Genomic DNA, 27,271 nt, shown 5'->3' with positions numbered 1-27,271 from the left:
AGAAAAAGTAGAACACCACCTAACTCAGTGACCTGCCTCAGAGGCCAAGGGAGGATGCCTAAAGCCGAGTGTAAGAACAAAGCAATCAGCACAGAATACTCCATTTATCTCCAGGGACCTATCACGCAGACAACCAGGGGGGATTTTTATATTTGATAGCTCATGATGCACTTTTGTTTCATGAATGTATCCAGCTGGTTTTTGGACTAAGTTTCCAGCATCCATACTGCTGTATTAGATAACACAGCTGAGGTAAAGAACAGAGGAGGAGGAGGGAAAAGAGGCTAATGAAATGCTGTCAGTTTGGCTTCAGTTGAAAAAGGAAACCACTCCACTTGCATGCAATATCCTTCACAACAGTAATTTAAGTGGTCATGATTCTGAAACCCTACTCTAATCAAAATGGCAGTTGGCACTTAAGGGTGTGTAACTTTACTGCATGGTTCTGAAATGCTTCTTTCTGTAGCCTGCCCTACAGTTGACATAGACACTAACCTTAAATGCACTCAGTTTGGACCTTCACTTCCACTCCCTGACTTTCTTGAGATATAGCCACTTGCTTTTTCCCTGTTCTCCCAGTGTACTGATGACTGCCTCATGCTGAAGGACACATTCCCTGGCCCACAGTCCATCGCTCAGTCCTTTCCATAGATCTTGAAGTCATGAATTTGCTCCCTGTGCTGCACATCAATCTGCTGCTGCACATCCAGCTGTCCTGGGAAAAGCTCCTGCAAGTTACCATTTCTCAAGTTTCAGACGAACTAAAAGTTCTGTGGAAAAAAAAAAAAGAAAACTGAGATTAACCGGAAATCCAAGGTCCTTCTCTGGCAGCAAATAGCTTGATATACTATGCCAAAAAAATGCAGAATGAAGAACTAAGCATTAAAGGTGGGTTTATGAATCAGCAGTAGATTCCAAGACGCAGAAGGCATATGGGAAGTAAGGTCTTAAAAGAGCCTGAAAGTAGAGGTATGAGGGATGATGATCTGGAATGAGACCTGTCATGTGGTGATTGCGCCTGCCACAAGGAGGGCTGCGAGCAGACAGGAGTGCGGTTCCAAACAGCCTCTCCCATAGAGCAGGGAGGAGTTTTCCAGCTGAAGTTCAGCTTGTGTCTGTGCAGGGAGAGCAGAGGGGCTCTGAGCTACAGTATGCCAAAACCCTACTGCAGGCATTGTGTATTATTAGCAAGCCGTAAGCTACAGATGGCTAAAACTTCTGCTCGAAAGCCTCTAGTGCAGATGTGCTTTTATGTTACTGTAAGTTAAGCACATGAAATAACTGTTAAAATGATTTCCAACTTAAAAATTTAATTTTTAATAAATGCAGTTTGCCTACTTATTACAAGACATTGTTTTACTGTAACCATAACAACTTTAATTCCCCATACTTACAATTTTATCTTTTGAATTACACTTTTATAGTTCATTCACTCTCAGTCAGTCAGCTTAATTTGTAACTTATATAGATTTTCTGCCCAACAACAGCAAGAGGAAAACATTCAAAAGAAAAATACGTCATACCAGAAAAAGCACAAAAACTGGCACGGTGACTCAAGGGCAAATATGCTGCTGGAAACAATTTTAGGTTTTTAATTACCTAGTTTTCAATCTGAGAGGTTCCAAAAGCATAGGAACAGGAAGGGGCAACAAGATTTGAAAGGACTGGACAAGACAATACAGCGCTGTACATACTTTTCCATCCCAAAGTGCCAGGGTGTGGTTTGGAAACATGGAGCCAGGATAAACCATTATACGCCTTGCTAACTTGAGTGACCTCATAGGGAAAGCACGCAGGACAACCTCTGACAAAAAGCCATTTTACTTTTTATAGGTTGAATTCTAAATCTAATTCTGTAGGTATATGAGAAGGTCTGAGCAATCAGAGCATGTTTAAATAGGTAATAACTAACAAAGGCCTGCTACATCGAGCTTCCTTAAGGCCAAACATCCCGTTTAGGAGTTATCAAAACTGAATGTATAGATTTTTACTGTGAAAGAGCTGGAGCACCTTTATTCCAGCGGGACGGGCCAGCTCTTCAGATACCCAGTGACTCCTCTGGGTGATGATGGGCAACATTGGCTTTGTCCAGCCTGTGGCCAACATGGCTGGATGGTGCCTGGAGCGCTGCCTCCTGTCTTGGGTAGGCCTTAATGCGCAGCCCCGGCTGTCTGTGAGGGAACCCGGTGGCGGGAGACCTCGGTACCGATTTGGGAGTTGGACTTTAGACGATGGGGCCTGAGCACCGCGGGGTGAAGCCCGGGCACAGGAGCAGGAGAGGCTGCGTCTCCCCCGCGGGGAGTTTCTCATTAACCAGATTGCTGCAGGGAGCCCTGACAGCCCCATGGGGGCCCAGCCAGGCCCCTCGGCAGGATACCGATGCCTTCGAACCGGGGCGGCCCACTAAAACGGAGGCCCGGCGCGGGGATGCAGCGAGCGCACTTTCCCTCAGACCTCGGCACCTCCCGCCGAGGGGGCTGAAGAGAGGCGCGGCCGTCGAGGCGGGCTGCGGCGCTGAGGCTGGGCGGACCCTCCGCCGCCGCCAGACGCGGTGAGGGGCTGAGGGGGCGCGGCCTTCCCGCCCCTCCGCCGGCTCCCGCCGCCTCTCGCGAGGCCGCCACCGCCCCCCCCCCCCCCCGGCCCACGTCACCGGCGGAGCAGACGGGGACAACATGGCGGAGCGGCGGAGGCATAGGAAGCGGATCCAGGTAGCCGAGCCTCTCTCTCCCTACCCGGCCCGTGCCCCCTCCCCAGGCAGTAGCTCCCCCTCCCCGTCCTCAGGGCGGCCCGGGCCCACCGGGCAGGCTGCACCAGGCGGCCCCACCACCCCTCAGAGGGGCTTCCCCCCCACACCCCGGTTCTGCGGCCTCCCCGCCCCGACGCCGTTGCGAGGAGGCGGCGGCAGGCGGTGCCGTGAGCTCGGGCGGCCCGCGGGAGCCGGCGCTGAGGGAAGCGCCCTCGTCTCGGCCGCCGCCGGGGCAGCGGGAGCCCCGCAGGCGCGGCGAGCGCGGGAGGAACGCCGCACCGGAGCTCGATAAAAGCCCGGGCTGGCACCGGAGGGACAGGTTTTCCTCAGATTTTTCCAGCAAACTCGTAAATCTGAGTAAATACTGAGAAAAGCTGGAGCCTGCTGCGCGGCGGAAAAGCGCGGGTAGGAGCGTTTCGGGGGTGCCGCTGACTCTGCCGACCCCGGCGGGGGCTGAGGGGCGGCCGGCGGGGTACCCGGCCCATCCGTTACCCCTGGCCTCCCATTTATCCAAGGGCCTGGCGGTTCTGTCCTGATGGGGTCAGCTCCCTCAAGTCCATCGTCTTTCTCGATGACCAGAGAGTGAGATTTCCAGCTGTTACCTATTTTTAATCGCTGTTTTATACTTAGGATCTCACTCCGTTACTAATGTTGAACAATAGCTTAATGTGGTATAACAAGACTCAAAATACCCAGGTGAGCAGCCACCTTAGCCAGCAGCTGACCCAGTGTGTCTGTTCCAGTGATTCGTAAGCAAGAGACATGGGACAGATGGTGTAAGCATCTTAAAAACTAATGTGCCCCAGCCAGGAAATGATGTGGTAAGGAAAGGCAATTTGTTTTTAGAAGACATAAACAAACAACAGCATCTAAAAATAGACCTAATCAGCTTTGAGATCACGTTAAAATGCGGTGATAATTATGTGGTGTCACTTAAAGCCAAAGTGAAGACTGCTTAGGTGTTTTCACTTACCTCAAAGTGACTTCTCAATATATAACTTTAACAGTGAGTTTTACGGAGTTTTTAATGCATGTTTTAGGCATAGTTACAGCATCAGTTACTATAATGCCTGTTACTGTCATGTATTATTAATGCTAAGCCTAAATAGTCTTTGTTTGGGATTTGTTGCGCTGCTGTAAGTGGAGATAATATTCATGAGAGAAATCAATGTACAGTTCATATGTCATCTTTCTGCTTGCTTGCCCTCTCTCCTTTCTCATCCTTTCCCTTCCCAGCCCACTTTCCCTTCCCCCAAGAAGACAGAGATGTGCCTGTACTTGTAATGGTTCCTTTTTTCTCCTTTAATTCAAATTACTGGGGTGGGGAGAGGGGGGAGAAAGGCAAAGGGTAGTTAATCAAAATTTTGTTAAGCAAGCCGTATCAGTCGCAGACATTCAATGAATTATCGTAAAACATTACAGAATTACTCTCTTTTCATAATCGTTATAGACTGTCCCTTACCAAGGATGACAACAGCTCAATAGAGCATCCATCAAAACCAGATTAAACGTAATTTAATGTTTTGTGTAATACCCAAGGCTGTGGTCTTGCAGGCACTTAAGCACATGCTTAATTTCCAGCCTGTTAGCAGTAAAAGTATTTCCCGGATTGTTAGTAATTAAATCGATGTCTGGGTGTTAACGCTTAAGGTTTAAGATTGTGGCCTAAATTTGTGATACAATTATGCGGATAAATGTGTATTGCATCTTAGTAGTTTCCTAGTGTATGTCAACAACAATGGGAGGACAGGACAATGAACAAAGAATACTGTTGAATGCCCAAAGGGTGTTCTTAATTGGTCAGTGAATAAAACTGCATGTATTTTTCTTGGTAGTTGTTTTGGGGGGAGGGGGTTTAAGCTTTATTGGCATAGTTACAGTATGATTGTCACGTTTCAGGATACTGCTGCAAGTTTCTTCTCTTAAAATGAAGTGTGGGATTTTTATTTGTAGGTGTTTCAGGTACTTTAGAAGTGTGTACTTATTTTAGGATGATGTGTACCCCTTAATAAAAAGACTATTTATCATACTGTATGCAAGTCTGACATTTGAATACCCCATTGTCATTAAGTAGAGCTGTATTTCTTGACAAATGTAAGGTTCTTGGGTGGAGACAGTTTATTTGGCTGTGGAAGAGGCTGATGTAATAAAGTTAAATTACAAATAGTATGTCTACAGAACCGGGGTTCTGAATATTTTTTGTAGGATTTTATGTCTGCCATCAAAATTGGAATTGTGGTAGTTAGGTCAGCTAGCTACACATGAGATGAGAAATGAAAAAGTCTCAATAAAATAGTTCAAAGTTCTGTCAAGCCTACTTTCTGTGTTTTCTATCGAAAGTGGTAACAGGAAGGATGCATTTTATAGAAAGCATTTTCACGAAAAGACACATTGCCCAATCTGTATTGCATAGCTTAGACTCTTCCTCTGGCAACAAGCTGAAAGTTATGGAAGTTGCAGAAATCTTAACTTCAGAAGTTTGAATAAAGACGTTTTAGAGGTAAAGTTTTCAAAGTGTCATTCCTGATGGTATTTTAACTGTAATTAACATGGAGATTACTTCAGCCATGCAGTAGTGAAAAAAGACTGGTCTGTAGGATGCAGATTGCTCAAGCCAGTGGGCTCCCATATGATTCAAATTTCTGAAATCAAGAATGCTTAATGTATATAAAGAACTTATTAAAAGAAGAACAACATATGTTGTCTAATGCCTAGTTTAATATTTTTTTCTTTAGACAGATACATATGAAAAGATGGGAGATGTCTTTGAATGCCTGTTACTCCAGCAACCTGATCAAAGCTAGTTCATTTCTTGGAAAAAAAATATGGTTCCATATGTATCCTGAAATATTCACTTAAGCACAAAATCTTCAGAGTTGGTTACTCTGACAAGCATTCAGCTGGGTAACACGTGGCACTTTGTTGGCAGGTCTGCAATTTGACTGTTAAGTAGGCATTAAGTTTTAATTACATTGGCTGGATTCCATTATGCGTGGTTTTATTCCACACATGTGAAGTTTTGTTTATCTTTGCATTGCAATTAATAGCACTTGCATAGCACCTTAGCGCTGCGTCCTCTGCTCTAGAAATGTTAATGCATACAAATACTGTTCTTATGAATAGAGAAAACAGTTCTTAGGCAAATGTCTCACTGCAAATTGATGGCTGAGGTGGCATCAATGCTGTGTACGTGCCATTAATGGTACGTACTTTCCGTGTTGACTTTTTTTTTGTCTTGAATCACTGGTTTCAAGCTTTGAGATTCTCTTGATGAAGGACATCTACTAGTCATTATTTGCTGCTGCAGCCTATATTTCTGTCACGTCTTGATTTAGGCTCTGTTGGAAGGACAGTGTGCAACAGCTGTATTGCTGCTTCCTGTGCTACAGTTTTTTGTGAATGAGTATGGAAAGGATCTTCAGAAATGCCAATGCAATGGTTTTCCAGTAACGCAGATTTTAATCCAGCTTGCTTGTTTGTCTTTATTTTCTCATAAATTCTAGTAAAGCTGAGTGGGATGTTAACAAAGGAGAATGGCTAAATGACTTCTTTGAAAGTGAGTGGTATCAGGTGATAGAGGAGAAAGGAACAAAGACTGAGGTGGGACATCACAGAAAAATAAGAATTAGAAGTAGCAGCCTCACTTGTCATTAAAACAAGAATCGCTGTCTTTTGAAAATTGAGTTACGTTTTTGGAGATGGGAAGGGAAAAAGTCAAACCAACTGGCATAGGGTTAGAAGAGGACTGAAGCTGACGTGTTTTGGCTTCAAAGTACTGTACGTTGCTCTTTTGACGTGTTTTAGAACTCTGTATGTTTACAGCTTTTGCTCAAACAATTTAGTGATAGCTGAAAAGAAAGAAGGAAGAAAACAAATACTTCTATTTTTATAGGATACTTATACGACAAAAAAAAAATCTGTTAATCTTTTTCTGTAAGAAAAGTTAATGTCTTGTAGCTAGCACGCAGCCACGGTAATCCAGAAGAACTGGTTTCTCCGCATGGTTCTGCCACAGTTTCTTTTAAGAGACCTTGGGCAATCCATGTACTGGTCATCAGTGCAAGAGTTGGATAATTTTATGTTTATTAGTCACTGAAGAAAATACAGATGGAGTCCTAAGAGCAACTCATAAGACCCTAATGTGTCCTACTGCACCTTGATTTATTTTAGGCAAAGTATAAATGTTTCAGCTGAATAGATGAGGAGTACCCACTCCCCTGCTGCAGAACATCTTCTAGTCTAAGGTCTTGAGAAAAAGATAATCTTGTGATTCAGCCCAAGTTTTGATGTGCTCAGACCATCTTCAGAGACGATAACACTAATAAAGTTATAATATCAGGAGAGGTGTGAAGAATGGAACATGTGTTCCAAAAATGACATAGTGTCATTATTGACATAGCCTCTCAGCTTGAAAAACAGGCTGCACATGGCAAATGTGCTTAAATTTCTTCTTTTCTTTATCTGAAAACTGTATAAACTATTTGGCTTCAGAAGTCTTCTGTGAGGGATGGTGTTCTGAACATCTAAGTTCTCAGATGGAAGAGCAAAGAAATAAACTAGAGATTCATGTTATTAAAATCAAAGAATGTTGATGCCCCTTTAAAACAGAGGAGCATAAATCCTTGTAATGCGTTTGTCTGCACATGAAATAACTTGTTAGTGATAGTGATCATTTACTCCTCTGATTTTCCAGAAATCTTGTTTACATTACAGTGTTGTGGAAGGAAATCATCCTGTCTTGGGTCGTACCTGTCTTCTCGCAACTGTGATGCCAAGGTGGGGGGGGGGGCGGGGAGCAAAATGTGAAACTACAAATATGCTCTGGCCCTTTGACATCCATTGAGTGGTTCCAGGAGTAAGAGAACCTGACTAAGTCATACTTAGGTAGAGGTGGGAGGGAGAAGGAGGCTCATGGTCACACTGGTTTTAATAGCTCAGTTCAGATGTTTTTATTTTTAATGCATACAGGCCTCTCTGCTGCTGCACTCCCAGCTGGAGGTTGAATTAACTGGGAACTACATCAGTGTATTGAAGGAGGTTCAGAATGCACCGTGCTATATTTTGATTTGGGAGATAATAGTAAAAAAATAATTTGATTAGGGTTTTCCTTTCACTTCAGTGGGTCTGGAAGGTCCCAGGGATTGAAAATCTCAATGTTGTTTTATGAATTCATATAGAGCATAATTTTGATAGGAATGCTTGAGAATTATTCTTAAAAAAAAAATAAAATGTCAGTGTATTTCTAGTTAGTAGGTACATGGAGCACTGCTTTTCCTGTCTTCCTGTAGATGGAGTTCTTCTGTCTAGATAAATAAGTAATTGGGTTTGATTTTATTTTTAATGGCATTCTTCCAGAGTTTGTAAATTATCAGGGATCATAAATCTCTAAATTTTACATGCTGTCTAATGACAGCATGGTTGTTTCAATATGTAAAATGCAATGGTCTAAAACAAAATGTAGAGCTGAAGTACTTGGAAGCTTCACACTATCCTATTTTTTATTAATTGAAAACAATTTAATCATAGAATTTTAATTGAGAAGACATTTTACAACATTCCAGAAATATATTGCCTGAGATAGTACTTGAATCTTTCAGTCTTTCCTATAAAAGCAAACTTGAAATGTCAGGAAGTTTTTGTATGCTTTTTAAGGCTGCTTCCTCTGTTTTAAAGCTTTATAATTTATTGAGAACTACCCCTTGATTCATTTGTATAATCTTTTTCTAAACCTATAAGGAGGCTTAAAGTGCCTGGGTTTTGGCTGTATTTATAACTGAACATAAAGATCAGTTGAACTGCATCTTTAAAAAGTTATGCTTAGGATACTGAAATTTTCAGTGCTTTTGTTGATTTCACTTTATGATGAAATGTAGTATTATTTTCTGTCAGTCATATGTTTTAATATTTTAACGGAAGCCTGGGTCTGCAAATAAAGAGATGAAAATAGCATGAGAAAATGGGAATTAAATGCAGGGGAAACTCTCAGAATGAGCTCGGTTAAACTGTGGCAGTCTCTCTCACAGGGAAGCTTTTTTTGTCTGGGATGTTATGAAACTATCCCACAGAAAAGGACAAAGCAATAGATGGTAAGGAGCAATAAATAATAATAATAATAATAAAAAAATCTCCTGGTGCCAGCCACTGCCTGTATAGCATATCACATGACCTAGCAGAATGATAAATATTTTAGGAAGAAAAAAAAAAATCCTAGCAAAGGAATTAATACTGGTGTGAATATCTGTAACTTCTCTGACTGTTTTACTGTCTATGCTGTGAAGAAGAATATTTGCCCCATGAATTGTTGTTCTAAGTTTAATTTGCTGGTAAGAAATACTAGAAAAGCATTATTTTGAAACAAAATTGCTGCATGTAGTCAACTGTCAGTCTCCATGGTACCTTACACATGCCATATGGTAACGATGGTACATGTTCACTCATTTTCTTTAAATGCATTGTAACTCATTTTGTTGCTTTTAAACCAAATCTGTTTTGGTACCAAACTTGGTAGTATCATCAGTGATTTACAGATACTGGTACAACTGTACCATATATGGGGACATCAAACCACAGCATATAAATTATGTGCATACATGCACTGCCAGTTAGTGTATAGTTTTCCATCAGTTATCTGATGTTTTGTACTGATTTTTTAAGTTGGAAAAAAAAAAAGATTGAGCACAGAGAAAGAGTTAATTTAATCTATATGAGGACTGTTAGGATCATCTGGCTTAATTTAGGCACATGTTTTTAAAGTAACTGGTGAGTATGAGAGCATATTTCTGCATACATATAAAGAATTTAGGCTTTAAAAAATGTCAGTAATCTCAGAACTAACAGAGTGCTTTTGGCATTTGGATATCTTATGTCTGTAGTATTCTCTTTAAAATTGTCCTCAGATAGGAAAAGCAACAATCTCCTCTAGAGGGAAAATTCATTACCCAGTTGATTTTGAATGTTAGCTGTGCAAACTGTTGAAAATTAACAACTCTCACCACCTGAAGTTTTTATTCTGGTGTAACAACATCTATTTGGCCTTGCATTTCCACTTAACATGCTTCTTGTGATATTATGATTATACATCTTAAAAGCGGTAATGGAGGTTGTATATGTTTATTGACCTTTAGAAAACATTACGTCTTTAAATAGAATCTTTGAATTCCATGTATTCCTGTAAATCACCAATCTGTTTTGTGGCTTCGGTAATCTATTTCTTTGGCTGGCATGACAAGAATAGGTACAGAAGAGGTACTGCCAGGCTGAAAAGATGTCCTGGTGTTTCCCTGTTATTGATCTGTGAGTAGCAGGATGATTTGGAGAATTACACATTACTGATTAAAAGAACTCTTACAGAAAGGAATTTTGAGGAAGTTTGCATGAGTCAGTGTGATGTACCAAATGTTTGTTTCAGATATGTTTTTTTGAAGCAGGAACATTAGAAAGGTCTTCCTTTCCTGCTTACAAATATTAGGTCTTAATTTTACATAGTTGAAAATGCCCATCTCCATCCTTCTGTCTTACACGTCTTTGAATTCTGCTTCCTCTCTGCAAGTTGGTAAATGTACAGAATTTATGAACGCGTGCAGACTAAGGGCTCCCTTTTTGTATAACTGCTGTTTCATGTTCGCATACTTCATCCTGCTTTGTGCTGATGTTCCTAGTCTCTAGATTGGAAGAGTCTCTTCAATGGTACTCTGAAGTTTAAGTCATTTTGTAGTCGTGCAGCGGTACTGAAATTTTGTAGCCAAATCTTTCAACTTCTTTTCAACATGGTTTTTTCCTCCTTCACATGAAATTCAAGCTGCTTTGTATTCTTTCAGTACACCTGCATTGCTGTCATTTCACACGTGCTTATTCCTCACTCTGTTCTTTCTCTTTGCTCACAGCTTCACAACTGTTTTCATCCAAGCTTGTATGCCGGCAGCAGCTTTCTGTGTGCCCAGGGCTTTCCTCTTGCTTCCTCCTTTAGCTTGCCTTTTTTTGCAGAGCTGTTAAGTAGGTTCATAGTTGTTACCTTTGGATCATCTAATTTCAGAATTCCTGCCTCTTTGCTTTATGTAGACAGAAAGTTATGGGGAAAAATGACTTGACCTATTTTCACATCTTTTACATGTTGTTTGTTATTTATGTATTGCCATACAATAATGAGGGCTTTGTAATATTTCTTTTTGAGCCCAAATGAGTGTCTTTCCCATGTGTTTAAAACTATTAATTTTGCACTTTTACTATTGCAGGAGGTTGGTGAGCCATTCAAAGAGGAGAAGGCTGTTGCTAAATACTTACGTTTCAACTGTCCAACAAAATCCACCAACATGATGGGCCACCGAGTTGATTATTTTATTGGTAGGGTTACTTTTAACCAGAGAATGAAACTTTTTTCTTCTAACATTGTACTTGTGTGTGTGTGTGTTTTGTTTTTATTATTAGTGCTTTATCTAATAAGTACTGATCTTACAGATTGGTTTTGAAAACGTAACTGGGCATTAGATAGTCATAAAATTAATCTTATCAGCCTGAAGTAAACACAATAAACTTTTCACTCTGTGATTTAAAGGTGTGTAGTTGTCTAGAGTAATGTATTTCCCAATAGCAGCTAGTCTTACTCCAAAGATTGAGAGGATGTGTAGCATCACCAGAACTGACTGGTTGGTGTGGTTGAAGAAATGTAGGCTAAATTTGAAAATAAATGTCATTAATTTTAATGCATTTTTACTTTCATTTTTCCCTGTAGCCTCAAAAGCTGTGGATTGCCTCCTGGATTCTAAATGGGCAAAGGCGAAGAAAGGAGAAGAGGCTTTATTTACAACCCGGGAGTCTGTAGTTGATTACTGCAACAGGTATGACCTAGCCTAATTCATCAATTTTATTAATAAGTATAGTTATCAAGATGTCTTAGTTATTTAGGAATGAATTTCACTTAGGCTTCATGCATTCTAAAACATTTGTGGTCATATATAAAAATAATGATTGTAATTTATTACTGCATTTGAGGGTGTCACACCAGAAATAGACACAGCGTAGTTTTATCATCTTTATTCTCAAAACTCTCTCATGCTTTCATAGCGCTGCTTGGGGCAGCAAGATGAAACAAAAGGGTATCCCCAAATTTGATAGTTATTTTAAGTTAGTAGGGTCAGAGCTCGCAAATCTCTCCTTCCCGTGGATCTGGTCTGCTATCATGGCAGAAGCTGGAATTTGAGGTCTTTTTGTCTCTGCTGCTTGTTTAGGTGAATGGCATATTCTGATATACCTCATTTGGGGCATACTCATAGGGTTAAGGGGACTGTCTACACTTGGAGAGCTTTGCGAAACCTACCTAGAAATGAAGAATGTGGCTAATACTTAGTCTTTTTTTTTTCTGGCCTCTTTTAGATAGCCATCCAGCAAGATGAGATTCTTCTTCCAGTTCCAGGGCTGAGGCAGGGCTGATTCTGTGTTTGAATTTTAATCTTTTTGCTAATTCCTTCAAGAAGGTTTAGGAAAAAAAGCATTATTTTAATGCAAGCAGAAAAATAAGTTTTCCCTTCCACAGTCTTCGGACTGAGGTAGGAGTCTGTGCGTTTGTTCTTCAGTTACGAAAACATCGGATGAGATGACAGGTTAAGTCCTTCAGCTCCAGCAGTGTAAAGAATGCCTGTGTAGTGTTCAGAGAAAATCAGTGCAACCCTCTATTCTCTGGCACTGATTTTGCTCCAGTACATAAGGTTTCCCAGTACACTTATGTATTGATCTAAGTTCACTAACTTTTCTCTTGAGGGCATTTGTCACAGATAAGCTACATCAATAATGCTTTGTTCAGCAGAGCTATGGAGGGTTACCAAGTCAGGAATCAGCAAGCAATCTGGGCTTCATTAGTTATGTCACGATCTGTCCCACTTCAGGACCTGGCTGCTGGCCCCACTGATACTGTGCTCCATGCTCCGAGCAGGGGGTCTTGCACAGTCCCGTCGTTTTATATTCCATCAGAGGTAGCTCCTGCAAGTGAAAGAGCTGTCCTGCAGGCCAGACCTGTCCTGTGGGCTGCTCAGTACTTGAGCCCCCGAAACTCCCAGCTGTGAAGAAAAGTAGTTTCTCCCAAACAAGTGATTTTCTGTTGCTAGAAGGAGAATCCATGTCAACAATTGTCTGAAGGAAGGGGTTTTTTTATATACCTGAAACAACTTTGCCTGATAGTCATCATGCACATGAGTTGAGTTGGTAGAATGACCTCTCTCTCTTTAGCACGTTTTCCTAATTCAACAAGCAGTCCAGCATAAGGATTTGGGCTGCAGCAAGCGATGAAAGAAACCACAGACAAATCGATTTGGAGCACAGGACCAGGATTTTCAGTGCTTGGATTTGACACCCTGCTGCTTCCTCTCAGTCTGAAGAGCAGTATTCTGTACTGCTCTTCCTATTCTGAATTTGGCTGTGATCCTTTCAAGGACATTACTGTTGGTGACAGCCTTAAAACTACCAAATACTACTTCCTGGTGCCCTGCTGGCCACAGATATACTTGCTGTTGTAAGGTTTGTTTGTAGCTGGTATGAATGGAATGCTTCCATATGTACCACCAGCAGGGTGATTTTATTCATCACACGCCTCTTACCAAGGAGCTTGATAAGCCATATGTCCGCTTCCTTATTTTTGCTATGAAATACATTGACATGAACTTGAAAATAAGTCTTGGTTGGAGTTGCATTAATGGGAAACATAATTAAATTGACCTGGTGGCTTCCTCTGTCCTACATCTTGTGTATCCATTTGTATCTATGCAAAATGCTGCCACAGAAAAGTATGTTTTTTACCCAGTTTTGAACAGATTAAAAAAAGAGCAAAGCAAGAGGTGAGACACAGGATAATTAGGTCTGGTTTATTTCTTTGTAAATAGAGCAGATGATGTTGGTCTCTGTCCTTCAGTCATGCTATTCATAATTATATTAGATAATCTAGACTGGTATCTAATAATGTAATTGAGTGTAAACGTTATAATCGCAGCCACACTTAAATGTATCATTTAACTTTTCTCATTTTAAGACTCCTGAAAAAACAGTTCTTTCATCGAGCATTAAAAGTGATGAAAATGAAACCTGACAAGGATACCAAGAAAGAAAAGGAAAAAGGAAAGGCTGAGAGTGGGAAAGAAGAGGAGAAAAAGAGCAAGAAGGAAAGTGGCAAAGATGAAAAAACTAAGAAAGAAAAGGAAAAGAAAAAGGATGGCGAAAAAGAGGAGTGTAAGAAGGTCAGTACTACCTGTAAGAGAAGAGACAAACCTGTAACAGAGTATGCATTAGTTAATTGTTAAGGTTACATTGGCGTAAAGAAAAAAAACTTTGGAGATGTTCTGATTTTGGTCCATATCAAAAAAGAGGCTTCGGTTGGGTCTTTGTGTACCTCATCACTAAATTGAAAATTACTTATCTTCAGCCGCAGCGGGCACTGATGCTTTGTGCAAGTGCATGTTAGCGTAGTGACACATACGCATGTGGCCTGACATCTCAAAACAGTGTGGCTGCACATGTGAAACAAACCCAATTCTGCAGCGTTTGGTAATAAGAATGTTTGGAATGTAATATTTGATACTTGGTGCTTGTAAATAACTCTGCAGTAGTGGGCGGGTTTGTGTGTGACAGCTCCATGACTAATCCGCATAATGCCTGGTTTGCACAGACTTCTGATTTACTTCCTTTAAAGTTCAAACTGTTGTTACTGTACAAAGTTTCATGTGCATGTTCACGTGTTCACTCCTGATTTCTTTTATTAGCAGAACAGAACTCCTAAATGAAAATGTTAGGAATCTGCAGGAGAAGCCTGATGAAGGGATGTGCTTTTTCTTCTATATACAGTGGTATGAATCCAGTGAGAGTTAGCAGGATAGTGCTCAAAAGTTGTTATTATTCCAGACACTTCTAAGTGAAGTAGTGGCACGTTTAGTGAGAGGTGTAGTCTTTGTACAGAGTTCTGGATCTCAGAAGAAAGCTACATGGCTAATGAAAGAATTCTAAACAAAACAATCTTGCTGGCAGTCTAAACATAGAAGCCAGTATAAGATTACCTAACTCGAGGTACTTAAAAATGCTAATTAGGAAAGTTATGAACCACTCCAATTCCCTGTCATCTGCAGAGTTACATTATTAAATGTGATGTTAATTTTTAAACTAATCATTATTTATTGAACTGATATTTTAGTGGATTATATAAACCAGTGGGTAGTAACTTGAACAACAGGACAAAAATCAAAAAGTTAATTTCAAACAAAGAGAAGGAAACAGGGAAGAGGAAGCACAAGGTCCAAGAAGAGGTTGAGGAGGATAAACAGGCAAAAACTGATTCTGACAGGATGCCCATGTGGTAAATATGCACCAAGGTACCAAATAATTCTAACAAAGTTAGTGGTTATGAAGTGTTGTACCCTGTTCGTGATCTTTGTGCAGACTTCCTGTTAATATCAGCGTAGTTTTGCTGTGCATTTGAAGACACGATGTAATTCTGAAGTCATAGCATAGTCCTTAGACACTGACTAAAAATAAAATTTCTCTTTCCTTACAATTTTCCTTTATTTTTTACGTACTCAGTTGGTAATAAATGAGAACAGGAGGAAATAAAGCAACTTTACTTTACTTTAAAAAAAAGTGTGAATGTGATCTTAGGTTTGTGTAAAGTTATAAGACTCAATATATTAAAACACTGGAAATTAAAAACCTCTTAATCATTTTTTTAATTTTATTTTTTCCTCAGGATGAGACCCCAGGAACACCCAAGAAAAAGGAAACTAAGAGGAAATTTAAACTTGAGCCACACGAAGACCAAGTTTTCTTGGATGGAAATGAGGTAAGATTTATGGGTACTTTCTAACTTTTAGTGTCAGTATACTAGTGTCAGCTAATAGGTTAATTTCCTGGATTTCTGCAAACTCTTTCATAACATGTTGAAAGAAAAATTAATGGCAATGTGGTGGCTGATATTGAAACATCAGTTTTTCCTCAAGATCTTTCTTAAGTAGTAGCTGATTTAGAGCCAATCTTTGAGTACTTACATCAGAGCCATTTTTTGCTTTTCTTCATTATTTTGCACTTAAACACTGAGTACTGCACACTATCTTATTGCCCAGTCATCCGTCATGATCTTCAGCTTGTTTGGGCTCACAGAGCAATTGACTGGCAGCAGAGCTACACCTGCACATAGTCAGCTTTCACATCCTGTGAGGAGAATATTAAATATTCCTTGTTGCATCACACTGAGAAACTGCATTACTGCCTCTGAGGTGTCCTCATGATAGTTCATATTAACTCATCTGATATGAGGGTTGCTGGTTTCTTGTCATCAGCAGCTTCTTTTCACAGTTAATCACTAAGATTCAAACTGTTCAGTTTGGTAAGAAAAAAAACCCCCTATTTTTCTAGTTCAGAAAATCCTGCACTTTACCAAGAAGTTTCTTTTTTTTTTAATAAGGCTAAGCAAATCTGATTCAAATGGATGCACAGTTCTTGCACAAACATTTGGTACTGAGTATTGCAACTGCAGACATTTAGATAACAGTGCACTGTGGAACAGAGGACACATTTATAGTTATCTGAGGCCACCTAATGGGGCTGAAGCTGAAACGAGCACTTCAGCTGGTTGCTTTGGTCCACGTGTTCAGTCTGGGTTTTTTCTCTTAAGGAAATCTCTTCACAGCCAAAAGTATTTTTTGTTTCCACTTGGTCGACCTAAGAAATTTACTTTTTTACAGTTGTTTTTTTTTTTTGCTTCATGCCGCACAACATTAATGAATAAAGAAAGATAAAAACAAACCTTGATTCAGTGATATTTCTGAATCTTTCATTTCCCTATCGGTTTTACTGTCTGATTGTTTTCCCCAGGATTTTACGTCACCTGTAAGTTACTCTGAATACGGCTTCTTTCATGAAGTAATTCTTTGAGAGATCCAGTCTGAGATTTCCACTATTTTTCTCACACAGCATGGCAATTCCTTCCCTTCCTTATTCCCCTCCCAGCTGGGAGCCTCCAGCACCACCAGTGCACTGCCCAGCTCTGCCTCGTGCCCTGCCTCAGCAGCGCAGTTGCCATGAGGCTCGGATTATAATCGGCACGTAGCTAAGGTAGTCGGTGTGGGCATGCAGGCCTGCAGCCCCTTGGCTGTCTGTCTGTCTCCTTTTGCTCTTCTTTCACTGGCAGAAACCTATTTCAAGTCCTGCTCAAAGTAAAGCCCTGCTTATGATACACTGCCCCTATACAGTACTGACCGTAGGGCCATTTGCTCAGCACTGAGTATTATAGCATGGCAGTGAGCATTTGGATGAGGGTATAAATGAAATCATGTCTCAGAGAGCTTGTTTTCCAGGTGAAAACCACATTATTTCTATTGTAGGTGTATGTGTGGATCTATGACCCTGTTCACTTTAAAACTTTTGCCATGGGACTTGTACTTGGTAAGTAAGAGCAGATATTAGTGAGCATGTTATAAATGTAGGCATAGTATCAACAAGCCTGTCTGTCCTTGGGGAGGTTTGTCTTCTTTCTGGACAAAGCTGTTGCTCTTCAGTTTCAGCATGATTTGATACCAATCATATTATATTAATTTTGATCTCAGAATGGAGGGGCTACGCATGTTTAAAACAAACAAAACTGAACCTGAAACGTGCTTTAACACATATCGGAACTTGCACAAGTTCGCAAGCTGTTTATTTTTGTTGCTTTAAGCTGATGAGTAAGTTGCCCAATAGGCAAACGTGGGTTGTATAAAAACGTGAAAGACGTTGAAGGAATTATTTTACACTACGAACGATACCTTTCTGACCCTAGAACTTGTATTTGTGTAGGGTAAGCCCAATCAGCTAATTTTTAATCTAAATTAGTCTTGATGTTACCTGATGTCAGCGAGCTAACAGATCATACAATGTACTGCTGATCTGACACCCTTGACCTGTACCGTCCAGCTTCCTCGCCCTGAGAGAAGCACCTTTCCTGAGAATCCGTGCCATCCCTTGCGGCCATTTCAGGCCTGTGACCGGTCCCTGGGGCCACCCTGCTGGTTCTTGGCAGCTCCTTGCTCCTGCCGTCTCCTCTAGGGGCTTGCTCTGCTCTGCTGACTAAGCACAGCAACGCAGAGTTGCTGCATGTGGTGTCTTTCTGCCCAGTCGGAAAACAGGAGCAGTGAATCTAGACTAGGTTTCACTCAAGGCCTAAAATACTATCAGTAGCTCATACTATGCTTAGCCAAAACCTTGAATAAATGGTAAGCCTAGAACCTTTATACATGTACCAGGAAAAACTAATTGTGCTTCTCATGCTTTTCTTCTTACTTTTCTATTTAGTGATTGCTGTTATAGCTGCAACTCTGTTCCCGCTCTGGCCAGCAGAAATGCGTGTTGGTGTTTATTACCTCAGCGTAGGCGCGGGCTGTTTTGTCGCCAGTATTCTTCTTCTTGCCGTTGGTGAGTGTCAATCATCCTCTTTTTGACGGCAGGAACACAGTCTGCTTCTTAAAAGTGGTCTGGGATGCCTGATGTTGTTGTTAAGAGCCAGATTCCATCTGCGGATGTCCCTCGTGGCCACTGGGTGTCAGGCGTGCCACAGAAAGAAAGAAAGAAAAAAAGAAAGAAAGAACAAACAAGCTGGTGTCACCTGTGTGTGTTTCCTCTATAGTGGAGATTTGGTTACTGCCAATAAAAAAAAAAGGGGCAAAGCAAACCCAAGAACTGAACATACAAATAGATTCAGTGGGGAGAATGGCGTAACCAGGATTTTAAAGCTTTCTTTGGCTGAGTGGCTAAAGAGCAAAATTGGAGATAAGATGCATGGTTAACGGGGTGGGGAAGACATGGTAAAACAAACTCTTCCACGATGCTATTGCAGAATGAGAGATTTCCCCCCAGGTCACCCCTGTCCCCAGCTTTGAGTACGTGTTAGTAGTGAGTATTTCTTACACCATAGTTGCACAGTGGGGATGTTTATCATAGAACCTCAAATTTTTCTTTTCCTTTTTTATACAGCTCGCTGCATCCTCTTTCTTATCATCTGGCTCATCACTGGAGGAAGGCATCACTTCTGGTTCCTGCCAAATCTTACAGCAGACGTGGGATTCATTGACTCCTTCAGGCCCCTGTACACACACGAATACAAAGGACCAAAAGCAGACTTAAAGAAAGAGGAAAAATCAGAATCCAAAAAGCAGCAAAAATACGACAGCGAGGAAAAATCAGATAGCGAGAAGAAGGAAGAAGACGATGGGAAAACAGAAGCAATGAGGAACTCGGGAACAGACGGCTCAGGAGGAGAGCGACATTCAGACACTGACAGTGACAGGCGTGAAGACGACAGGTCCCAGCACAGTAGCGGAAATGGAAACGACTTTGAAATGATCACAAAAGAGGAACTGGAACAGCAAACAGATGAAGGGGATTGTGAAGAGGAAGAGGAGGAAGATACCGAAAGTAGGCCTTCACATGAAAAATCATAACTCACTGTGTTTTTGGGACTAAGTATGTGCAAATGGTTGGATTTTCTTTGTTGGCTGATCACCAAAACATAGACCATACAGTAGCATCTCTGTTTGCTGAAATATACATGTTACCAAACAGTTTTGTATCTAGTTCCTTCATTTTTTTAACCATTAACTTGATTACTTGGTACTATGTTAATCATTAATATCCATTTACAGAAGTTTTATCAATCTGACAAGTTTTCTATTGATTGATAGATTGCCCAGATTGTCCTCAAACATACTGAAAAACATCGTTTTCTGGTACTTGCATAACTGGTCCATTAGTTCAGCTTCTCAAACTTGCTTTTGTAAAACAGGTAAAAGTCAAATGACCAAATCTCAGATTATTCCTAATTATACTCATTTGATAGCTGGTTAGGTAAAGCCCTTCTTAGCCCACAGTTGTCTTGGTATTTTTCTTTATTTTACTTTCAAAAGATTGTGAAAACTTTCCTAAGAAAACTAGTTTTAGCAGAAGTATTTTGCTGAAAATATAAAAAACTGGTAGCGCTGAATTTGGCTGCAGTGTTCACTCTTTCTCCAGACTGTGTGCCAGCAACTGAGGAAATCCAAACTGGTTTTGTACATCTGGTTCAGAGAAAGATGTCATCTCCAGCAGGTGAAGGAAGCAGCGCCGTTTGGAAATCATGGCTGTTTTCTTTCTCCTGCTCCATCCTAATTAAAAAAAATGTATTCTGTACATAATTTACAAATAAAGCAAACCATTTACTTTAACTGCTACTTATTATTTAGAGATTTGATCCAGTTTGTATTATAAAAGCCATTTTGTGGTGTATCTATCAGAGAAATGCAAGTCAAGAGGACCTCACGGAATATTTGTGTATGATTGGTAGCTGTTCCACAAGAGCTTTAGTTTTGTGCCAACATTCCATGTATTTGAGTAAATCGATCTTTATTAAATGAAAACAAACAACATAGCTGTATGTATGCCTTAATGTTAAAACCTTCTGTATTCTGGAACTGGAATACTTTTTAAACTGACGAGGAAGGAGAGTCTTCATCTGTTCAGAAATGTGGGTAACTCAAAGCTAATATGAAGTGACCATTAATAATTTGTTTATAAATATCTTGGAGTAGTTTGTGCAGTTTCTCTTACACATCCCCTTCCGCTGCTTGTTTGAGGTTGTACTGTACGTTTTGGTTAACTGAGCATTCAAGAAGTTACGACTTGGCATCATTCCTCAAGATGACTTTACCAGTAACTATAGGTTTGATCGTTTCCTGAACCCATTCAGAGAAGATAAGGGTAAGACTGATGCTGTAATAACTGACTTGGAGAATTTTTTTCCTGTCCTGAATTGCTTCCCCTTCCTTCCAGCATTGGCATTTTGGATGAAGATACTAATTTTTCAGATTGTGCAAATACATGCATCATAATGGGTGCGTTAACATACAATTTGTGGATATGGTGTACTTGCTTCTTAAATCTGAATCTTTACTCCATAGGGAAACAAATTGGATCATTATTTTAATAATAGCAAAAAATTAAAAGACCCATTACCTAAATGGATTGACTCCTGGACATGTGTGTTATCCCTGATTAAAATAGCTAACGCAGTCCTGTTGCTGCCTTCATTCCCTTGCTGAGATGTATTTTACGTGATGACAAAGCGTCTCCACCAATAGCTGCCTTTCGCTCATTCCACAGCTGTGTAATACACTCTTTGCTTGCACAGGGGTGTTTCCTTTCTGTTTGCATTTCACATCCTAAGTGTTGAGAAGTTTCTACACAAGAATCTTCAGCTCACTGGCGCTGTAGTTCATGGTACCTCTGACTCAAACAGCTCGTACTACAGCTTGCTTGGTAACTCTTCCTTTTTACCATGCACGTGCTGAGGTATAAAAATTTCTGTGCTGAAGAGATCCTTGCAGTTCCTTAGGTTGGATTCCTGCCAATTCTGGTGGGAACTGAAATGGGGGCTGGCCTTTTGCGTACGTATCTTCCAGAAGCCATTACAAAGTGGCACTACTGTACACGGAACAGGGCAGAACGTGTGCCCCTGCACTGTGTCGGCAGTGGTTCATGGCATGCAGCTCAGCCACTGCCAGGTTTTGAGGAAATTAATGCAGTGGATTTCAATTAGGTTTCAGGTATCTTTCCTCCTAGAAGTGAAATAACATCTTAAGGGCCTTGCTGAGAAAATAAAGTTGAAATGGTTGAATAATAAATACTTTAGTAATGTTGCCATCTGTTTCCTGTGAAGTGGATGTGTGCGACAGGCCAGCACTACCCACCTAAGGCTAAGTGTCTGGATCTCAAAATTAACCATCACGAATTTGTACCACCACCTTACTAGAGTTCCAAGCTGACATGGCTGTAGAAATTGAGTTAGCCTTAACCTCTCGCTTGATCTGCAGTGAACAACTCTGAATCTTCTGAAGAAGTGTGAAGAAAGAGAGCTTGTTGGAGCTGTTCAGGGGTTAAGGAAAGGACTTGATGAGCCATTACTGTAATTAGCATTTTCTACAAATATTCCCCAAATACTTCAGAATCCTTTTGGAATGAGATGATGAGAGAAGTGATTGCAATATGCTGGTAATAGTAACATTGTGAGTGGAGTTACCATATCCTGACAAACACTTCCTGGCCAAAGAGAAAATCACAAAGGTACTTGGCCACATTCAGTTATTTATCAGAACACTTTTATATCAGATATTTCAAAGTTCTTCTTACTGATTTTGACTTTTAACTTCCAGAATCTAGGGTGACCTTATGGGAACAAGTATATACAGATATATATATTTAGTGGAAAGTTATTTAAATTACTAGTCTATTAAAATGTCCTTCCTGCAATAAAATTTTATAGTGGTCTTTCTTACTGATATTCCTCCCACTGTTTTATATACCCAACAGAATTTTCTGATTATTTTTCTTTGCAAGAAAATATGATTATTCCTAACTTTTTTGGGGAATTAAATAATTACTGGTAAAACACAAATGAGTATTTAATGCAGATCAGTATTTAGTGGAGATGCTACACTCAAGTACACTCTGCTTTGGTACGGATACAGCCTCAGCTCACTTGTGGTGTTCCAGTGTCCTTAAACAAAGCCAGATCTTTCTCTAGTAGCAATTAAGAAATAATTAAAAATTATTCTTTGACAACCATATATATTTCTTTATCTGTAGAAATGGTACAGCCCTGGTGGGAATGCTTATATCTGTGATGATAAGCAATTTCCTAAAAGCAAAGTACCTTTGTAGCAGCTGCTCAGAGGGAGCAGTTACTTTCACCTGCTGTATATCATATAGCAGACTTTTCTGATTTAATACATACATTTTGTAGGAGGTGTATATATATGTATATTGCTCGTTTAGGCCTGTTTCTGTTTGAAATCAATACAGGATGGAGTTCACAGAGCATCACACAGCATGAAGGGCAGATAACAAAAAATGGAGAATGTCTCAGTTCCTCAGTCAACTCTTAAATTACACTTTAACCAGGACTTGCCTTCCTTTTGTTAGATCAGGAGAAGGTTTGTCAGAAGCATCTACCTTATGTAAACATCAATGTAGGTGATGCAAACATCAAATGTAGTTATGCGGAAAATAAACCTGCCTGGTTTAGCCCCTGATTTTCCTTCCTGCAGCCACCCTTGCAGCATTGCTCTCCAGCTCCTCTGAGAACATAATTCTTTTCTAATAGAGTCACAGTAATATTCAAACCTCACAGCTGGCATCAAAAGCACCGGGCAACTTCCAGCTGCAGTTGTTTTACCAGCAGCAGTTGGAAGTCCCCGTCAGAATCCCCCTCGGATCTGCTGGCAGGCTCAGTTCAAGCGAGCTCAGTTTACAGAGTAAACCCTTTTCATTCGCCTCGCTGTTGTGCCCTGCCCTTTTCCCCCTCGTGCTTACTCCTTGCTGTCCCCATGCCACATTTTATATACTCCGGCCACAAACCGAAGCAACTGACAAAATAAAATACATCTAAATACCACCAGGAAAAAAGACCATTGTGGAAAAGTAAAGTATCGGTACCTATTGTTTTCCTCCCCGGAGATGCCACAGTGAGGACAGAAGACTGGCTTCCCCATCACAGGGTATTCCTGAGCCTAAACACATGCTTGGCCCCTGTGGACCTGACTGTAGACGCCGCAGCTCGGCTGTTCCTGACAGGGACGTGTCCATCCCCTCTTCCCTGTCCCCAGAATTCGCCTTGTTCTGATCTAGGTGCCCTACACTGCTATGCACTGTCTTTAGTTTGGGGTAAAAAACAGGATTTTCAAGTAACACTCTGTCCTGCCTCTCACAGAACGGACACGGGCTCCCTTTAGCGCCAGAGCTGGGGCATGCACGGCCCGTGGCCTCTTCTGGGCCAGCCCTGCTGAAGGAGCTTGTGGCTTTGGCTCCAGGCACCACGGAGTTCTTGATATCACACCAGAGCCAGAGACGCACAGAATCCCATTATGTGGATCCAATGGCAACAAGTCATGATTTTAAACCGGTGCTGGCCCTTAAGCACCCCAGGAAAGATGCTCTGGCCTTAACTTACTTATTAAGGGAGAGTTGAGTCCTTTTCACTTCCAAATTCCCTCTTTCACTCCTCCTCCTCAGGTTAGTGCCTGAGGAGAGGGAGAGAAGGGCCATCTCAAGCTGGCTGAAAACACCAGGAGGATGGGCTCAAACAGACTGGTAGGGAAATAAAGCGAACTGGAGCAGACGCAGGATTTTAAGAGCTGTTGGTATCCCTGGCTTTACTTTACTCACAGCACACCAAACTGGGGACGCCAAAACCATTCGCGAACTGCTTGAGTCACACTGCAGCGTATAATTTCAGATCAACCTTTCAGATAGAAAGGTTCTAGACATATAGATTATATACGTAGTATTGTTTGAGTTCTAGAAAGCTTGCATTTGCCTTACTACTTGAGTCTAAATTCTTCATGGAGTTGCACTGGGATAAATTCAGGGTAGATCCACAAATTCGTAACATACAAAAACGGGACAGGAGACAGACTCTGCTCACACTCAGTGGTCAGGAAAGCAGGAACACTGCAGCAGGAGATGCTTAGGGACTGCGTGTCCTCATACTGCACCGTCTGCCCACAGACATAGCTATTCACTTCCCAGCTGTTGTGGGAAGGAGGGGCTGTATCACTTACTGCTTGGCTGTATCACTCACTGCTTGGCTGTATCACTCACTTCATCCAACTACTTCTCATACATTTTTAAAACCAAGCCTAGAAATGTTTGAATCATGCAAGTTTGAACAAAATCCTTTATTATGCTATTTTTACCAGAAAGTCTTTATCAAACATTTTCCAATATCCAAAGCGGTTATGATGCAACTTCTTAGCGGTTTTAATGTAAGATCTACTGTTCAGCATTTAGCACAGAGGTTATTGCTAAGCTTATTTTTTCTTTTAAATTAGGCAATTCTTGCTAGGAACTACAGTCTGTGAAAGAGTCTCCACCTATTTGGCAGCACAGCTATGTGACAGATGTATCGACTTTTCAATACAGAAGAGACAAAGAGATTAATTCTGTATGGACCCTTAGAGAAACAGCAGTGATACAGAGCTGTATTGAACAAGGTTGAACCCCAGCTCACTCCAGAGCACTCCTCAGGGTACCAAGGTATTTTGCCTTATAAGAAGGGCTGACTGGTTTAATTCTTAACCTCTCTCATCAATCCCTCTCTATCAAATCAGAATTATACAGTAGATCTTTACCTGCTTCACCACGGTGCTGTAAGGGTGCATAAGCTGGTGTTTGCAAAACACGTAGCTGTAAGACCCGGTACGCTGGCTTCTAACAAACTTTTACAAGTCACATGCTGTCAAGCATGATTTGTTACTGATTCTGATCAAATACTTCAAAGGGAGTTAGCAAGGAGTGGTATCAAATGGCCACAGGCTCTGCTGTACACTAACTCTGCAACTTTCTCACTCAGAGCCTAAGGAGAAGGACAAAACAATCCTATCAGTGTAAATGAACTGAGACTGAGCAGCTGCTGAATGTTTTCAAGAGACTTCCTGGTAATGGCTGGTACAATTTCATTAGGGCTTCTCCTTTTATTTAATAAAACACTGGATGAATTTATTTGTAATACAGCAACAGGTGCAGGAAAACAAAAGGCACATTTCCTGATTGTGTCCACAAAGAGTCCATTACTTACTGGCTGACACAGTAGGCATTCGTTTTGCCATGTGTATTTTTTTTAATGTGAAAATAGTAATCACTCAGAAAGATAACTGCTTCATGATAAAAGACTTTTGAGAGAGGAATTAGTTTAGAGTTAGTGCTATGCAAACGGTTTCAGTGCAAGTTAAAGTAAAAAGAGAGCTAACAGTACTCGGTAAACATTGATCATGCTTTAGATATAGATCAAAGTATTCTCTACAGGTGGTAACGACCATTAATCCTCATCATGTAAAACAGAAACCAAACACAAAAAAAAGCTACACTTATGATCCCTGAAAGTGCTCTGCAGCCCGGATCCAGTAAAGGATGCAAGTGCTCACAAGACACTCTTGCACTTTACCTTTACTAGTCAATAAATGAAACACAGAGAATTGACTCTCGCTAGCCTTAACAGTAAATTCTTCTTTTCTCTTTCTGGCATAGGAGTCTTCAACCAACAATTAAGAAAGGCTGTTTGTTGGGAACCAGAAGATGGAGTTTTGAATTCTTCAGATTGAGAGTGGGACTGAAATTACATTTCTCCCCGCTTTTTAGCTTCCTTTTTAAATGAAAGTGCCACCATAGAATTTGTTTAAAATTGAAGTCTACCAGAAGGTAGCAAGATACTGAAAGGTTACAGAAGATCACTAGCTCTTCTCTCTCTAGCTTTGGGGGTTTTTTGTGAGCAACAGAATGACAGTAGGATCACACCTTGCACTCCGTGTTGGCTTCAGTCTTAACGTTTTTAGTTTCTTGTCACAGTGACCAGCAAGCCATGAATTGGGTTTTACACATTACTAGTTCATGTAATGTAGTTTTCAGAGCCTTGCACCTCCCATCTTTCTTCTAGTTCTAATTCTTTGTGTCAAAGACATGCAAAAAGCAAAAAGACTGCAGTGTCATCATGAGCACTGGGAAAGGTTACACCTTGTACAGTGAAAGCATGCTGCAGTTACACAAATCAAGGAAACACTACTTCTGAAAATGCATCAACCATGTACTGCATTTACTAGATTTTCACTGAATAAGCAGAGTTAGAATTCTATAACAAGATGCCTTCAAATTAAAATTACTATGGAAATCTTTAGTTTCTTCTCAACAAGAACTTCCTAAGAACAAACCTGTTACTTTCAAGATGAGCACCTTGAGTGATTCCAATCAAGATCCAAATGCATGTTGTCTGTGCTTTTAAAAGATTCCTGAAAAGTAAATGAAAACATCTTGTAAAGGGGACACTGGTCAAGTATTTTCTTCTTTAAAAAATAAAGTTAGTAATATTTTATTAAATATTTTATTAGAAAATTAAAATCTTCATAAACACCATACTGTCTTTCTGAGACATGCTGCCTTTCAAGAGCAGCAACTCTACAACTGCTTGCTCATCAGCCATTGCAAAACTCTAGTTGCTAATCCAGTGCTGACAAGGCATAAAATCTAATAGGGCATTAAACACACTCAGCTAGGCAACACCCAGTTAAAGGCCCATCCAGGAAAAAAGACAAGGATACAGGAAAGGCTGTATCACATTGGCACTCGTCTCCATGCACAAATGCTTTCCAGAGACAACATTCTGCACTCACCACGGTCGACTGCCAGCTCTGCTCACAGCTGTTACGCCTGTTCATCTCCAAACTGAGTCACAGCTCAACTCCTTGATGCTCAGGTTATTGATTTTTCATAATAATTTTTCCAGGAGTTCACTTGGCAGTGTATAGCTTTCCCCACACATGACATCAAAATGCATAAAGATGCATTTGACCTCCCTGTCTTGCTCCCACATGGTTTGAGGTGCCCAAGATGTCAACATAAGATTTCTTGAAATACACAAAGATGAGGCTTAAATTTATTCCTTCTGCTCAATTGAATAAAGGGGCAGATGGCAACTAGCTTCTGAAGCACAACATATCCCAAACAGGA

At 40.7% G+C, this 27,271-nt stretch overlaps 1 protein-coding gene across 1 annotated transcript; it reads left to right on the top strand.

Moving 5' to 3' along the window:
* Positions 1-2,620: 2,620 nt before the first annotated feature.
* Positions 2,621-20,736, top strand: SEC62 (SEC62 homolog, preprotein translocation factor). Its single transcript, XM_054835500.1, has 8 exons — positions 2,621-2,708; positions 10,978-11,086; positions 11,475-11,580; positions 13,761-13,965; positions 15,462-15,554; positions 17,095-17,155; positions 18,041-18,160; positions 18,719-20,736. Exons 1-8 carry the CDS (start codon positions 2,673-2,675, stop codon positions 19,183-19,185), a joined length of 1,197 nt encoding a protein of 398 aa, XP_054691475.1. The 5' UTR covers positions 2,621-2,672; the 3' UTR covers positions 19,186-20,736.
* Positions 20,737-27,271: the final 6,535 nt, after the last annotated feature.

This window comes from Grus americana, chromosome 9, assembly GCF_028858705.1.
Source record: "Grus americana isolate bGruAme1 chromosome 9, bGruAme1.mat, whole genome shotgun sequence".
Classification (NCBI taxonomy): domain Eukaryota; kingdom Metazoa; phylum Chordata; class Aves; order Gruiformes; family Gruidae; genus Grus; species Grus americana.
The sequence above is the reverse complement of the archived record's forward strand: the minus strand, read 5'-3'. Positions and strand labels throughout refer to the sequence as shown.

Excerpts from the sequence above, each read along its gene's own strand:
- SEC62 (XM_054835500.1), top strand. The coding sequence starts at position 2,673 with ATGGCGGAGCGGCGGAGGCATAGGAAGCGGATCCAG. Across the intron at positions 13,966-15,461 it reads AAAAAGAGGAGTGTAAGAAG|GATGAGACCCCAGGAACACC; the intron begins GTCAGTACTACC and ends TTTTTTCCTCAG. Across the intron at positions 18,161-18,718 it reads TATTCTTCTTCTTGCCGTTG|CTCGCTGCATCCTCTTTCTT; the intron begins GTGAGTGTCAAT and ends TTTTTTATACAG.